This window comes from Heterocephalus glaber, unplaced genomic scaffold (genome assembly GCF_053883595.1).
Source record: "Heterocephalus glaber isolate CG9 unplaced genomic scaffold, H.glaber_assembly_v1.0 deba00001593, whole genome shotgun sequence".
NCBI lineage: Eukaryota > Metazoa > Chordata > Mammalia > Rodentia > Bathyergidae > Heterocephalus > Heterocephalus glaber.
In genome coordinates, this window is record NW_028258368.1 from 5,190,148 (window position 1) to 5,205,319 (window position 15,172).

General features: G+C 37.7%; 1 protein-coding gene across 5 annotated transcripts in view; it reads right to left on the reverse strand.

The window, feature by feature from the left end:
• The window catches only part of Mthfd1l (methylenetetrahydrofolate dehydrogenase (NADP+ dependent) 1 like), a 199,342-nt gene that overhangs the window by 124,809 nt on the left and 59,361 nt on the right, over positions 1 to 15,172 (reverse strand). For all 5 annotated transcript variants that reach the window (XM_004856880.3, XM_013076727.3, XM_021237946.2 and 2 more), the window contains exons 13-14: positions 13,945 to 13,991; positions 710 to 817 (exon numbers count right to left, since the gene is read on the reverse strand). In XM_004856880.3, coding sequence (XP_004856937.1) covers positions 710 to 817; positions 13,945 to 13,991 — 155 coding nt within the window. The remainder of the gene's footprint in view (positions 1 to 709; positions 818 to 13,944; positions 13,992 to 15,172) is intronic.

Here is a 15,172-nt window from a genome sequence, read left to right on the forward strand (position 1 = left end):
TCATTAATAAAACTGCCTAAATATGAAATAATCCACATTGCAAAGATTTTGAATAAATATGCTTCTTGAACTACAGTCTTACAACTGTCTAATTAATATTTATCCAGATTCTATTCCAAAGACCCACTAAGGAATTATTTTAAGTGAAGAAAGTCAGGACCCTTGCAAAACATTCGAGAAAGTACCCTTCTTGTCCATGTCCTTCATCTGGGAGGCATTAGTAGATGGTACTCTGTCCTTCCAGGTGTGTGACTGAGCTCTTAAGACTACATGCATGTGAAACCCAGGAAGTATCTCTGCCTCTGTCACAGTTCATCTTAAATAGCTGCATGTAACATTAGTCATACAAGGATGCTATTTCTGTAATCTCCCTTTTAGTATAGAGCAGAGATTGGACCGGATCTAAGGCTAGGATGAAGAGAACTGATCTACCACTGACCTTTAAAACTAAAGACTCAGCTACAGTTTGGCTTAAAAAGTACAACATAATATAATTCTTCAAATAACCTGGCAGTGGTCATAATCCCAGCTGAGAATCTGACCAAAGTGTGGATCTTTACCTTAGGAAATGAGGGCATTATAAAATTCACAAAATTTTGAGTAAAATTTCAGAGTTTACAGACTCTACAAGTCTTTCCGTGAATGCTGGAAGGATCCAAGAATCCCAGAATAAGTTCCCCCAAAATGGCTGACAAGGAATCCTTCTTACCTTATCTGTTTGAGTATTTTCATGCAAAATCCTTGTGTCAATGGCCGCGGCCAGCAAGTTATTGGCAGCAGTAATGGCATGGATGTCCCCAGTCAGGTGCAGGTTGAACTGTAAGTGGAAAAAAAAAAATCTTTCTATTGGTTTCAAGCAACCACAGCACTAGTTAAGGACTGTTTGGAAAATAAAATAATATGCAAAGTATATATCTTTACAATGCACTGAGTCCACAGATAGCCTCAATCAGAAAATCAGTGTCAAGATCTTTCATCTGACAACAAAGAAGTCTTGACAGTCTCTCATCACAAACTCTTCCATTCTCAGGTTAAAGGTGACAGACACATTCTAATGGACTTACTGATTGTTCCCCCCTAATTTTGGTTCTTCACTTTCATAAATAATTTTCTTATCTAGAAAACAGTATAATATCAAATATACTTTGGGAAGAGACAAGGTGCAAAATGAACATTAGCAACACAGCAATATAAAATATTAAAGAAACTTTAAAAAATAAAGAATATCACTGCCATAACTCTCCTAATTCTGCTATTTTCCTTCTATTCGCATACCTACCCATGATCATTATTCATATAATCAGTATATTTCTCATTTGAAATCTTTTTGTAAAAAAGTTACTATAGGTTAATCAGGCCCCACCCCCATCTGGCTCCTCTCCGCGGGTCAGCCAAGCAGTGTGAAGCTCCTCTGCTGCATCCTGGTTCCTGCCCACACCACGGTGAGGTCCCAGGAGCAGCTTGGAGCCCCGCCCCCATCTGGTGCTCGGCTTAGCCAGGCAGGCGCCTGCAAGGCCTAGTTCCACTCCCCCCGCCCTGCCCCGCCTTCAGGCTCTTCTGGTACCTGGTCCCACACTACAGAGGTACAGGGGATTATACTTCACATAGTTAAATGTGATTGATTAATAACTACCACAAATTGTCATTTTCTAATCTGTGCTTGATGCTATGGTATTGCTGATTGTATCATTTGGTCTAACATGTTGTGACTGATCTAATCAGTTTTTCTTCCTGGTGTAAGGAAAATAAAACAGCCTCAGAGTCATTAGAGCCTCAAAACCTAAACACAAGCCATATCTGGAAGACACCTCTGAAAAGCAATCATTCCACAAGGGTTTTAAACACAAGCAACAAAGATACCTGCATTAAGCAATTTTGAAATATCAACCCAGGAATTAAACCAAGGACAGTACCAAAAACAAAAATGAGAAGACATTTAAGCAAGGCACAAACACAGGCTTCCTCGCCACAAAAAGGAAATTCTGGGGGAAATAAGGTGGAGAAGTCTGATAATCAACCACTTGGACACCCTGAACTGATAGCACAGGAAGTAACAAAGCAGACGCAAGAGGCTCTAGAAAAATTCAAAGCAGAAATAATCTCCCAGATATCTACAGAGATGGTGAGTAGAGTGAAAGACATGATTAGAGGCTCTAGAGCAGAAACAGATAAGAAAATAGATGAGATCAGAAACATGCTGGAAGCCATGAATGCCCAGCATAAGAAAGAAATGGAAACCATGATCACCCAACATAAGAAAGAAATGGAATCCATGAAACAGATTCAAACAGATATTCAGGAGATTAAAAACTCCATTGAAAGCATGCAGAGCAGACTAAGAGAATCTGAAGACAGAATATCAGATATAGAAGACAGGATCACAGTGAAGGACCATGAAAACAGAGATTTCTTAAAGATAGTAAGGGACCATGAGAAATCAATCCAACAGCTGCTAGATGATGCAAAGAAGAATAACATAAGACTGACAGAAGTCCACGAAAAAACAGGAGAAAGTACAACAGACATAAAAAAACTGTTCACAGAAGTAATAGCAAAAAACTTCCCAGACAGAAGTGGAAAATTGGACACACAGATAAGTGAGGCATACAGAATTCCACCCAGCCACGATAAAAAAAATCTACACCTAAACATATAATAGTTAAGATCCCAGAAACCCAACAGAAGAACAAAATTCTACAGGCAGTTAGAGAAAAGGAACAAATCACCTATAAAGGAAAGCCCAACAGAATCACGGCAGATTTCTCAACACAAACCCTCAAATCAAGGAGAGCCTGGAGTGAAGTATTTCAAGCCCTAAAAGAAAATAACTTCCAACCTAGACTGTTGTATCTGGCAAAATTATCTTTCAAAATCGATGGGGAAATTAGATACTTTCATGACAAAGAACACCTGAGAAATTTCACGAACGCCAAACCAGCACTTCAAACAATTTTATGCAATATCTTAGAAAAAGACAATGAAGGTCACAACTCCATGAGGGCCAACAGAGAGAAGAAAAGACGCAAGGTAAGGCACTAAAGGGAAAGGGGGAAAAATAAGAAATGAAAGAGCCAACAACAATAAAACATCACGGCAAGAATGAGTCAGTATCTCTCAATTATAACTATCAATGTTAATGGCCTCAATTCACCAATCAAAAGAAACAGACTGACAGAATGGATTAAGAAGCAAAACCCAGGGGCTGGGGATTTAGCTCAGTGGTTCCGCCGCCTGCCTTGCAAGCAGAAGGATCCGAGTTCGATCCCCAGTAACAACAACAACAACAACAACAACAACAAAAAAGCAAAACCCAGCAATGTGCTGTATACAAGAAACAGACCTAACTCGAAAGGAAATTCATAGACTGAAAGGTTAAGCATCCCAAATTCAAAAATACCAAATCTAAAGTGCTTCAACGTCTGAAATGCTCTGAGCACCGACATCATGATGAAAGTAGAAAATTCCATGCCAGGCCATGTTGTTCCATGGATGAAATTATTAAAAATATTGTATAAAAGTATATTCAGGCAATGTGTATAAAACAAATGAATTCCACACTTAGACTTGGGGCTCATCTCTAAGATATCTCATTATGGATATGTGAATTTATAATATTCAAAAAATTTGACATCTGAAACATTCTGGCCCCAGACGTTTCAGCTAAGGACATTTCACCTGTATTTTTTAATAATCTTTGTGTATGACTGAAGTTTATAGGGGCTACCTAATTGAGTAGACATACCAAGTTTTAGCTTCAGAAATTTAGGCTGCTTTCAAATTTTGACTTTTGTAAAAAGTCTACAATTATAGAGAACACTTGCAAATAGCTTTTTCTTTAAAAAGTGAATTTCTAGTTAGCAACATTCCAGGAGTTAGACCTTGATAATGCCACCAAATTACTTTTTGAAAGGAATGAAGTGTCATCTTCAAAACACTGGTAAGAACTATTACTTCAGAAACAAAGTAATATGCAGACAAAAAAAAGTTAATAATAAAAGCAAAGAAAGTGGCGTTCTGTTTTAAGTTGTATTTCGTTAATATCTTGGAAAGTTAAACATTTTATATATTTCTTTCTTAAAGTTTTATTTTATATTGGAAACCTCAATGCAAAAACACAACCATAAGTTGAGGAAACAAGGCAACAGGTGCTTCCAAAAATTCATGACTCACAAAAAGCTGGTCCCATAGAAACTGAAGTGGATAGAATTCCAGACAAAGAATTTAAAACACTGATAATTAAAATGATCAATGAGATCAAATAGGAGACAAACAATTAATGAAAGACCACTTCAGTGACAAAGGTTCTGAAAAGTCAAACAAATCTAGGAAATAGAAACCTTAGTAACAAAAACCTCAATTTGAACTTTTCAGTAATAGGCAAAATGAATGAGAAGAAAGAGTTTCAGAACTTCAAACAAGGTGGACATACTAGAACATTCAAACAGTAAAAAAGAAAAAAAGAAAAACAGCATACAAGTTATTCAAGAGCTCTTGGATAACTTTGTTGGGGGGGGGGTTGAGACAGGGTCTCGCTATGTAGTTCAGATTGGCTTTGAACTCACTGTGTAGCCTAGGTTAGCCTTAAACTCGCAGCATTTCTATTTCTCCAATCTCAGCCTCCCCAAATGCTGAGATTACAGGCATGCCACCACTCCTGGCCAGATGACTCTAAATAAAAAAATTTAAGACTCACTGGCCTAAAAGACAGCAAGGAAATACAGGCTAATGGCATACAAATGTATTCACTGAAATTATTGCAGAAAAATCCCCAAATCTGGAGAATGAGAGGATACCCTGCTAACAGAGGCATTTAGAACCCTGTATAGAGATGACTAGAGAAGAAAACATCATAATCAAATGCCAAAAATTCAGAAAAAAGAAAAAATATTGAAAGCAGTTAAAGAAAAATGCAAAATCACCAAGGGCAAACCAATCCAAATAACAGCAGATTTCTCAATAGAAATCTTTTTTTTTTTTTTGCACTTTATTAAATTCTTTTATTGGTACATTGTAGGTATACAACACAATTACATTTCTCATTGGGAATTGTACCTTTACATAATGCATCTTGGTTCTTATTTTTTCCCTATTCCTAGCCCTCCCTTCACCCCCTCCACCCTTCCCTATTTACAAAGACTTTATTTCCATTTTTTCCATTTCTCATCATTTTTCCTTTCCCTTCTTTCCTTTCCCCTGCCCCTCCCACTACCTCTACCCCTTTGGACCTTTTCTTCCTGTTTTGCATTATCGATTATTCATTCTTTTTTTTTTTTTTTTGGTACCGGGGATCGAACTCGGGACCTTGCGCTTGCGAGGCAGGCACTGGAACCACTGAGCTAAATCCCCGGCCCTCGATTATTCATTCTAATCATTGGTACATTTTAGGTATACAATATAATGACATTCATCATTGGAAATTTGCACCTTTACATAGTCTCTCTTGGTTCTTATTTTTCACCCTTGCCCAGCCCTCCCTTCAACCCCTCCAGTCCTCCCTATTTACAAAGATTTTGTTCCTATTTTTCCATTTTCTCATATTAATCCCATTCCCTTCTATCCTTTCCCCTAGCCCTCCCACTTCCTTCCCCTTTGCCCCTTTTCTTCCTATTTCACATTACCTATTATACATTTTAGTCCTTATTTACACTTTCAGTTTCTCACACCAGAGAAACTATTCGGTATTTATACATGTGTGTCCTATTTATTTCACTTAAGAGTATTGCCTCAATGTGCATCCACTTAGCTGTAAATGAACCCACAACTATACTACAAAGCTACTGTGATAAAAACAGCATGGTACTGGCAAAGAAACAGACCTGAGGACCAGTGGAACAGATTAGAAGATGCAGAAACAATGCCAGACACATTCAGTCATCTCATCTTTGATAAAGGAGCCAAACACCCTCACTGGAGGAAAGATAACCTCTTTAATAAATGGTGCTGGAAAAATTGGGCTTCAACTTGCCAAAGATTAAAACTAGACCTATATCTCTCACCATGCACTAAACTAAAATTAAAATGGATTAAAGATCTAAATATTAAAATAGAAACTCTGAACCAGTTGGAACAGAGGTTAGGTAGAACCCTTGAAGACATCGGTGTAGGAAAAGATTTTATGAACAAAACCCCAGTTGTCCGTGAACTAGCACAAACAATCAACAAGTGGGATCTCTTCTTATTAAAAGGCTTCTGCACAGCAAGAGAAACCACCAGCAGTGTGAAGAGACAACCCACAATGTGGGAAAAAAATCTCAATAGAAATCTTAAAGGCCAGACAGGCTTAGAATGATGTAGTTCAAGCCATACCAAAAAAAAAAAAATTGCCAACTCAGATTATTATACACGTAAGGTTATCCTTCAAAATTGAAGGAGAAATAAAGACCTTCTATGGTAAGTAGAAATTAAAAAAATTCATGACCACTAAGCCAGCACTGTAACAATACTCATGAAATCCTAAACACAGATGAAGAAGACAAAAACCACAAGATCAAGAGACAGAATAAATCTCACTAATCCGGTGCCTGGCAAACGCAAGGTCTCGAGTTAGATCTCCAGTACCAAAAAAAAAAAAAAAAAGAATAAATCTCACTGGAAGAATAGATAAGTGAGAATCAGAAATGAATCAAACACTAGAAAAACAAAATGGTAAGAATCAGTACATATGTTTTAATAATAACACTTAATATAAATTGTCTTAATTTCTAATTAGCCAAGTGTGGTGGTGTACACCTGTAATTTCAGCACTCTGAGAGGCTGACGCAGGAGGATTGTAGGCTCAAGTCCAGTCTGAAAAAATTAGTGACTTAGTAAGACCCTGTCTCAAAAAAAATAAATTTTTTAAGGGCTTGGGATGTGTAGCTCAATGCAAAAGCCCTAATTTTAGCACTTAGTATGGAAAAAAAAAAAAAAGAGAGAGACTGCCCGATTGCTAGATTGGATCAAAAACAAGACCCATTCATATGTCGCCTGAAAGAAACATATCTCATTTGCAAAGACGTACACAGACTCATAATGAAAGAATGGAAAACATATTCTAAGCAGCTAGAGCTAAAGCAAACAGAAGTAGCTATATTATATTTGATAAAGTAGACCACTAAATTTTGGTAAAGGGAAAAATTCACCCAAAACATAACAATTTTAAACATATATGAACTGAACACCAGTATGCTTTATTTCATAAACAGACACTGCTTGATATAACAGGACAGATAGACCCTAAAACAATCAGAGTGAGGGACTTCCAAAGCCCACTCTCACAAATACACAGATCAACCACCAAACAAATCAGCAAAGAAATATTAGAGTTAACACGTTCCTGCTGGCTTGAACTACCAGTGGTATATCCATAATTGTCTCATTGGGCAACCTGTACCACTGGTAGTACAAATGGACCTAATCATTTTTATTGGTCGTTTTACTAGTAAAATTAATAAAAAGTCTATAAATAACCAGAACTAGTTAGTTGCTGAAATTTGAATACTTTACTATCCAAATATAAATATCAATACTGTTCATACCAATTAAAATTATTACAATAATCAACAAATTTATTTCATTAAATTAAAAGAAATACATTTATACTTTTGAGTAGTTTATCAATAATTAATTTTCTAAATTTTGACATGGAAATTTTATAAGTATCCTATTGCTGATATATGTAACATTCATTTACAACTGTTGTTCCACAAATTTGGTACATTACAATTTTCTTATACCATTTTAATATTTTCCTTAAGGAACTGTAATATGATGACATCTAGTCTGCTAAATCAACACCTTTCTTAAATACTCCTTGAGAAGGAGTACAAGCCACCCAATGGGACAGTCATGCATGTACCACCAGTGGTTCAAGCCAGTGTGAATGATCAGATTAAAATTAGAGCTGCCTGCTTCGCAAGTGCAAGGTCCCAAGTTTGGTTTGATCCCTGGTACCGAAAAAAAAAAAAAAAAATTAGAGCTGCCTGGCAGCTAGACATACAAATCACAGCCCCATTGTGAATGTGTTCAACTACATTATACATCAAATAAATTTAACAGACATCTATAAAGTATTCCATCCAACTATAACAGAATACACATTCTTTTCAGTAGCCTACAGAATTTTCTCCAAAATAGATCATATTTTAGGCCATAATGCAAGTTTCAATAAATACAAAAACCAGAAGTAATCTTATACATCCTCTCAGATCACAATGGAATTAAATTAGCAATCAACAAAAGAAACCATTGACAAACAAACAAATGGAGACTAAATAATACATTCTTGACTGATCAGTGAGTCACTGAAGAAATCATGGGAGAAATTAAAAAATTCCTAGAATCAGATGTTACTGGAAACACAACGTATCAGAATCTGGGACACAATAAAAGTAGTTCTAAGAGGGAAGCTTATAGTTATGAGTGACTACAGTAGAAAAACAGTGATTCCAAATAACCTAATGATACATCTAGAGGTCCTATAAACACAAGAGCAAACCAAACTCAAATCCAGTAGAAGGAAAGAAATAATAAAGATCAGAGCAGAAGTTAATGAAATAGAGACTAAAGAACAACACAAAGAATCAATGAAATCAAAGAGTTGTTCCTTTGAAAAGACAAACCAAATTGATAAAACTTTAGCCAAACTAACCAAAAGAAAAAGGCCCCAATTAATAAAACTAGAGATAAAAAAGATAAAAGATAAAATTACACAAAACCATCATTGAAATCCACAGGAGTAAACTCTATTTTGAAATCTTCTATTCCCATAAATCAGAGAATCTAGACGAGATGGATAAATTCCTAGACATACGAACTACCAAAATTGAGCCGAGAAGATATAGACGAGACTGACGGAGTAATAAAAACTCTATCAAATAAAAAAAGTATAGAACTCAATGGAATTACTTCTGAATTTTACCAGGTCTTTAAAGAAGAAAAACAAGGCCTCTCAAACTTCCCTAATAGAGAAAGAATGCTTCCAAATCCATTCTGCAAAGCAAGCATTACTTGATAACAAAACCAGAAAACAGAAACAACAGTGGTATATGTTTACAAATATAAACATCCTTCTTGCAAACAGAATTCAACAACACAATAAAAAAAATACACTATAACCAAGTTGATTTCATCCTACGGATGCAAGGATGGTTCAATACACACAGATAAATAAATGTAATATACCACATAAATAGAATCAAGGATATAAATCACATGCTGAAAAAGCCTTTAATGAAATCCAGTATCTCTTTGTGATAAAAACCCTGAAGAAAACAGGGCTATAAGAATCTTTCCTCAAATTGAAAAAAGCCATATATAAAAAATTCACCACCAACATCTTACTGAACCAGTAAAATTTCAAAGTATTTCCTCTGAAATCAGGAATGAGACAAGGGTGTCCACTCTCATCACTCCTGTTTAGTATAGTACTTGAAACTTTACCCAGAGCAATCACATAAGAGAAAGAAATAAGAGGTACAAATAAAAAAGGAAGAAATAAAATTATCCCTATCTGTGGATGATATGAGTCTTTACATAGACGACCCAAAGAACTCCACCAGAAGACTCTTAGACACAAATTCAGCAAAGTGGCAAGTTAGAAAAATCAACATTAAAAAAATCAATAGTATTTCTGGACACTATTAATGAACCTACTAAAAAAGAAATCAGGAACATAATTTCATTCAATACCTTAAAAAATACATAGGTATTAACCTAACCAAGGAGGTGAAAGACCTACAATGACAATTACAGACTATATGAAATTCAAAAGCTTCTGCATAGCAAAGGAAACAAGTGAAGAGACCACTTACTGAATGGGAGAAAATCTCTGCTAGCTACTTGTCTGACAGAAGGTTTATATCTAGAATAGTTAAAGAACTTAAAAAAAAATTAACCCCCCCAACAACTCAATCAAACATGGGTAAATAAGCTGGACAGATACTTACCATAAAGAAGTATAAATGGCCAATAAGACATGAAAAAAGTATTTAAGATGTTTAGGCATTAGGGAAATACAAATCAAAATTACTCCAGAATGGCTGTCATTAAGAATACAAAAAAAAAAAAAATAAATGTTGACAAAGATGTGGGAAAAAAGGAATCCTCCTACACTGTTGGTGGGAATGTAAACTAGTACAACCAACTGATAATCAGTATGGAGACCTCAAAAAACTTAAAATAGAACTACCATTTGATCCAGTTATACCACTTCAGAGTATATTTGCAAAAAAAGACATCTTACTACAGTAATACTGTGTATCCATTCCCAATTTATAGAAGTACAAATTACAATAGCTAAGCTGTGGAATCAGTGTAGATGCCCATTAATGGATAAACAGAAAACGAAAATGTGGTATATATTCACAACAGAATATAATTCAGCTAAAGAAGAATGGAATCATGTCATGTGCAGGAAAATGGATGGAACTGAAAGCCATTACACTGAAGACCAGACTCAGAAAGTTATATATCCATGTTTCTCTTATGTGAGAAACATTAATAAAATGAAATAAAATAAAATAAAATAAAAAGATGACAGCAAACTAGAGGGTAAAATTTCGGAGATGGGAAGGGGGAATGGGGGGCGGGGAGAGGAGGGTAACAGGATTGAAAATGATCAAGACACATTATATGCATGTACCAATTTCCCAAAAGGAAAAGTGCTCACTTTGGCAGCACATATACTAAAATAGAACTGCTGTTATGTATTACTTATATGCATTAATTTAAAATTTTAAATTTTTATAACAGATAAAAATATATTCACTATGGAAAATATGAAAAATTATATATGTATGTATATTTTATAAAATAGATTTTTAGCTCAGTGGTAGATTGCTTGTCTAGCATGCCCAAGGCCCTGGGTTCAATCTTAGTACAGGGAAAAAAAAAAGTTTAGCCAGGTGAGGTGATCCATGCCTGTAACCCCAACACTTGGGTAGCTGAAGCATGAGGACAGCTGAAAGTTTGAGGATAGACTGGGCTAAATAGTGAGACTCTGTCCCAAAAGAGGGAAGGACTTTTAATTTTCAATATTAGGATCATAACACCATAACAGACTTTATCTTCTATACTTAACATTATGAGCATTTTTATAAAATAATTTTCAAGATACAGTTAATTTGATATCTTCCAATTAGAGTTTTTTCTAATTTTTTAAAGTTACTTTATTTGGAAATATAGTTTTAAAATTAAATCTATACATGTACATCCAATTCCTTCTTGGGATAAATCTAAAAATAAACTCATTTGGGCTAAAGAACATGAATGTTATTAAGGTAAATGACATATTTCCAGATTTATTCCAGAAATTTTAACATACTTCCTAGCAGTGCCTGAGACTGTATTTCAATCCATCTCTGCCAAAATTTGGTATTATTACTATTTTTAAAAACCTCCATCTGTCAACTTGACAGGTAAAATATAACTGATTGTAGTTTTAACATAGATCTCTTTGCTTATTAGTGAAGATGAGCATTCTTTGATTAGCCACTATTTCTTTCCTGATTTTCTATTTGGCCATTTTACAATTGGAATTCAAGTCTTTATTTCTAGCTGTCTACTTTATATTCTCTTGGGCATCTCACAGGCCCCAAAGAGGACTCTTCCCTTGAGACCTCAAAGCTTCACCACATGCCACACCACCCTAGTTCAACCTCACACCTGTCACTTCCCTAGTTCTCCACTGGTCTGCCCAATCCAGTACCCTGGATGTCATCCTTGAATCTTCCCCTAACATCTAACTCACAAACATTGGTAAACAAAGCTTACATTGCCATCCTTTCTCCATCCTTCCACCACCATGCTGAGCCAAGCTCTCCCCTGAGTTACCCCACAGCCTCTTCCCTGGGATACTAGCTTCCATACTGAGCTTCCATCATCTACTTCTCACACAGAGACCAGAGTGATTTTTGGAAAATCTAATCCACACTGCTTCACTATCTTGTCAAGATCCCTGCAAGGCTGACCATGGCACTTAAAACCCAGCCTCTTGGCCATGAACTATGAGGGCTGGCATGTCCTCACCCTTCCACCTCATCTCACCCACCCCTGGCTGCTAGGCCCTGGCCACACTGGTGTTCTCCAGTTCCCTGCTCAGGCCAAGCCCTCCCCTGACTCAGGGCTTTCCCAGCAGAGGTCCCACTGCCTTGAACACCTTCGTTCGTTCTTCACAAGGCTGGCTCCTTATCTTTCAAGATTTCAATTTCTCAGTCCACCTGGAATTTATTCTAACCTTTCCCCTATGACTACTTACGAAATTTCTTAAAGTACACATTACCTATGCATGGCACTCAGGCAACAAACACCCACTAAATGCTGAGCACTGAGCTCAGAGTGGGGAACCCAGAGAAGACCCTGAGGTGTTCACCTTTAAGGGACGATCTCCCTGCCTGTGTACTCTGAGCCATAGAGCAGGTGCCCTAAAATACAGGGACACTGCACTGTGCTTTCCTTATTTACTGGATAAATCTAGAGCAGCTCCCCTGGGCATGCTCCATGTACTCCGTCCCCAACCTGGCCTCAGTTCTGTATCTTCCTGGCCTATGAATGGGACTGATCACCCCCATGTAGACACGAGGCTTACACTGTTCTCAGCAGTGCTGTGGACCACTCTTTGTGCCCCTCAGAGGCTTATCCAAAGTGTCTCTTTAGCATCCCTGATACTCAGGGCTCCACGAGTAACCACTTCTCCTACTCCAACAATGTCAACAAATCTTTCTTACTGAGCACCCACTCTGTGCCAGCACTCTGCTAAGTGCTGGGACCTGGGGCCTTGAGAGAGGTCTCCAACACATCATGAGGCTGAATCTGATGGCCAGGAACACAGAGTGTGGGGGAGAATTTGTGTGATGGAACAGAACCTTGAGAACAGAGGCTAAGCTGGGTAGTGAGGGCAGAAAGGGTTGGGAAAGATGCTCCAGGCATGAGAAAGACAAGGAACTGAGAAGACAGGGGCTGGGGGAGTGTGTGTTCAGCATTCACAAGGCCCTGGGTTCAACCCCCTGCATCCCTCAAACAAACAAACTAATTAATTAAATAACAGTGAGAGACAAGAGCACAAGAATCTACAAGGAATTTGGTACAGGCGGCAGAGAGAGGCAGGTGGGAACCTGCAGAGATGAAGCAGAAGCAGGGGGCCTCAGAGGCCTCTCATGCCATGGAGATTGATGGGGAAAACCTGCTCAGATGAGGGATTAGGAAGACTGCTCAGGACCTGACCACAAGGCCCACACGGAGAGCAGAACAGATGAGAACCGGTCAATGGTGAGACATAGGGACAAAGGAAAGCTTATGTAGGATGAAAACAAAAAATTCTCAGAGAATGAAGAATTGATACCATTGGCTCTTTTTGCCCATTTTCTCTGAAACCATTTTATTTTGGAGTCTTTTTGTTTATTCTTGCAGTGCTAGCAATTAAACCTGGCCAGGCTCTCAGGCTTGCTAAGTAAGCAAGTATTCTACTGCAGAGCTACACTACCAGCCCTAATCTGGAGTCACAATTTATAGACATGAAGTATCTAAGTCTTCCTAAGTTTGGGAGCATAGCAGATGACTAAGAGACTATGAACATTCTCTTGCCTCTTGTGGAGCTCTGGGATTCACAAGGGTTTTAGGATGCACAATTTTTTGGAATTTAGAAAGGTAATATGATGTGTGCATCATTTATTTATAAAACACTGACAAGTGGCTTCATCAGCACTTATATAAGATCCATATGTAGCAACCATAGATAGAAAAATATATGAACATTCACACCAAGCGGCACATATAAAATCTATACCAAGTTCTCAAAAGTCATCAAGTTCTGCCACTGCACGAGTGAGTCATACAGGTGCTTTTGGTTTTTTTGAGTCACTGGGACTTTGGGACTATGGAGGAAGACTGTGGCTGCCTTTCTAGGGGCAGAGTCACAGGCGTCGGGAGGGGAGCACAGTGATTCACGTATGTACCTCGTGGCCTTACCTCTTCCATGGGGATGACCTGGGCATATCCGCCTCCCGCAGCTCCTCCTAAACAGAGCAAGTGGCATTTGAAGTGAGTCATTAAGTACACAGGACACAGGATAGATCCCTAGGGACACAGCTCCCCAAACCCAAGAGGGGGGTAAAATAACGAGTGAGAAACATTAGCTAGTCTGTCAAAGTAGAGCAGAAGCAGAATAAACCAAAGCTCACGCTGCATCCACATATGCAATTTAAAGATTTTCATTTCTTTATTTAGAAAACAAAGGTTAAAAAAAGTATAGCAAATGTCATTACTGTAAAACAGATCTCAGGATATGACATCATTTTATTAATTTACTAGTGGATCTATGTGGCTATGCTTTATCTAGATAGATCATATACACATGGAAGTATCAAAAAACTTTGTTTAAAAAAAACACCTGCAAAAACCTCAGAACCATAAATTATGAACTTCAGCCAATTTATTTCAGCTAATACTAGTGAAGATTTGTCATGCTGCGTCTCCCTTGAAACATTAGTTGTTACATGAAAAAGACCCATCTCACCTATGTCCACATCATTTTATAGTTCACCATGTTCTTCTGTGCTATCTCAGTTGAGCCTCACAACCAGGTGAGCCTGGTATCTTAAGCTTTTCTACCCTTTTACAGATGTGGCTCAGAGGGGTTATGGCTGGCTACAGGTCACACAACAGTAAGGCACAGCTGAGAATAAAATCTCAGCCTTCTCACTCCAAGTCTAATGTTCATCCCACTAGATAATTATGACCTTCTATGAGCTATCAGTACTTAATGAGTTAGGAGTTATTCATATTTATAACAGTAATATAAATATAATACGGTTAAAAAATACAAAATGCCAAGAACACACAGTAATTACAGCAATAAGTGCTAGAGTTAGTGAGCTCAGGAGACTTCATGATAAATTAGTGAAGGAGTAATGAATGGGAAGGTGCCAAACATCACCCCAGCCACAGCCAGAGAAATTTCCCTCCAGCTCTGTGCACAGCTGGGTCATCTCCAAAGCGCCTCAGGCCCCACGAAGCAACTCCTGTGGTTGAGCACTGGGGCCCGACCTACAGGCCATCTCGGGGTTTAGGAGAGATCTTTCACCATGGCTGGGATTGTAAAACACCCACATGACTAGCAGGGTTTCAAAATTGCTTGGCACAGGAGGCATAGATGAGACCAAAGACTCCACCTTAGGCGGGAGGCCAGAGGAACCGA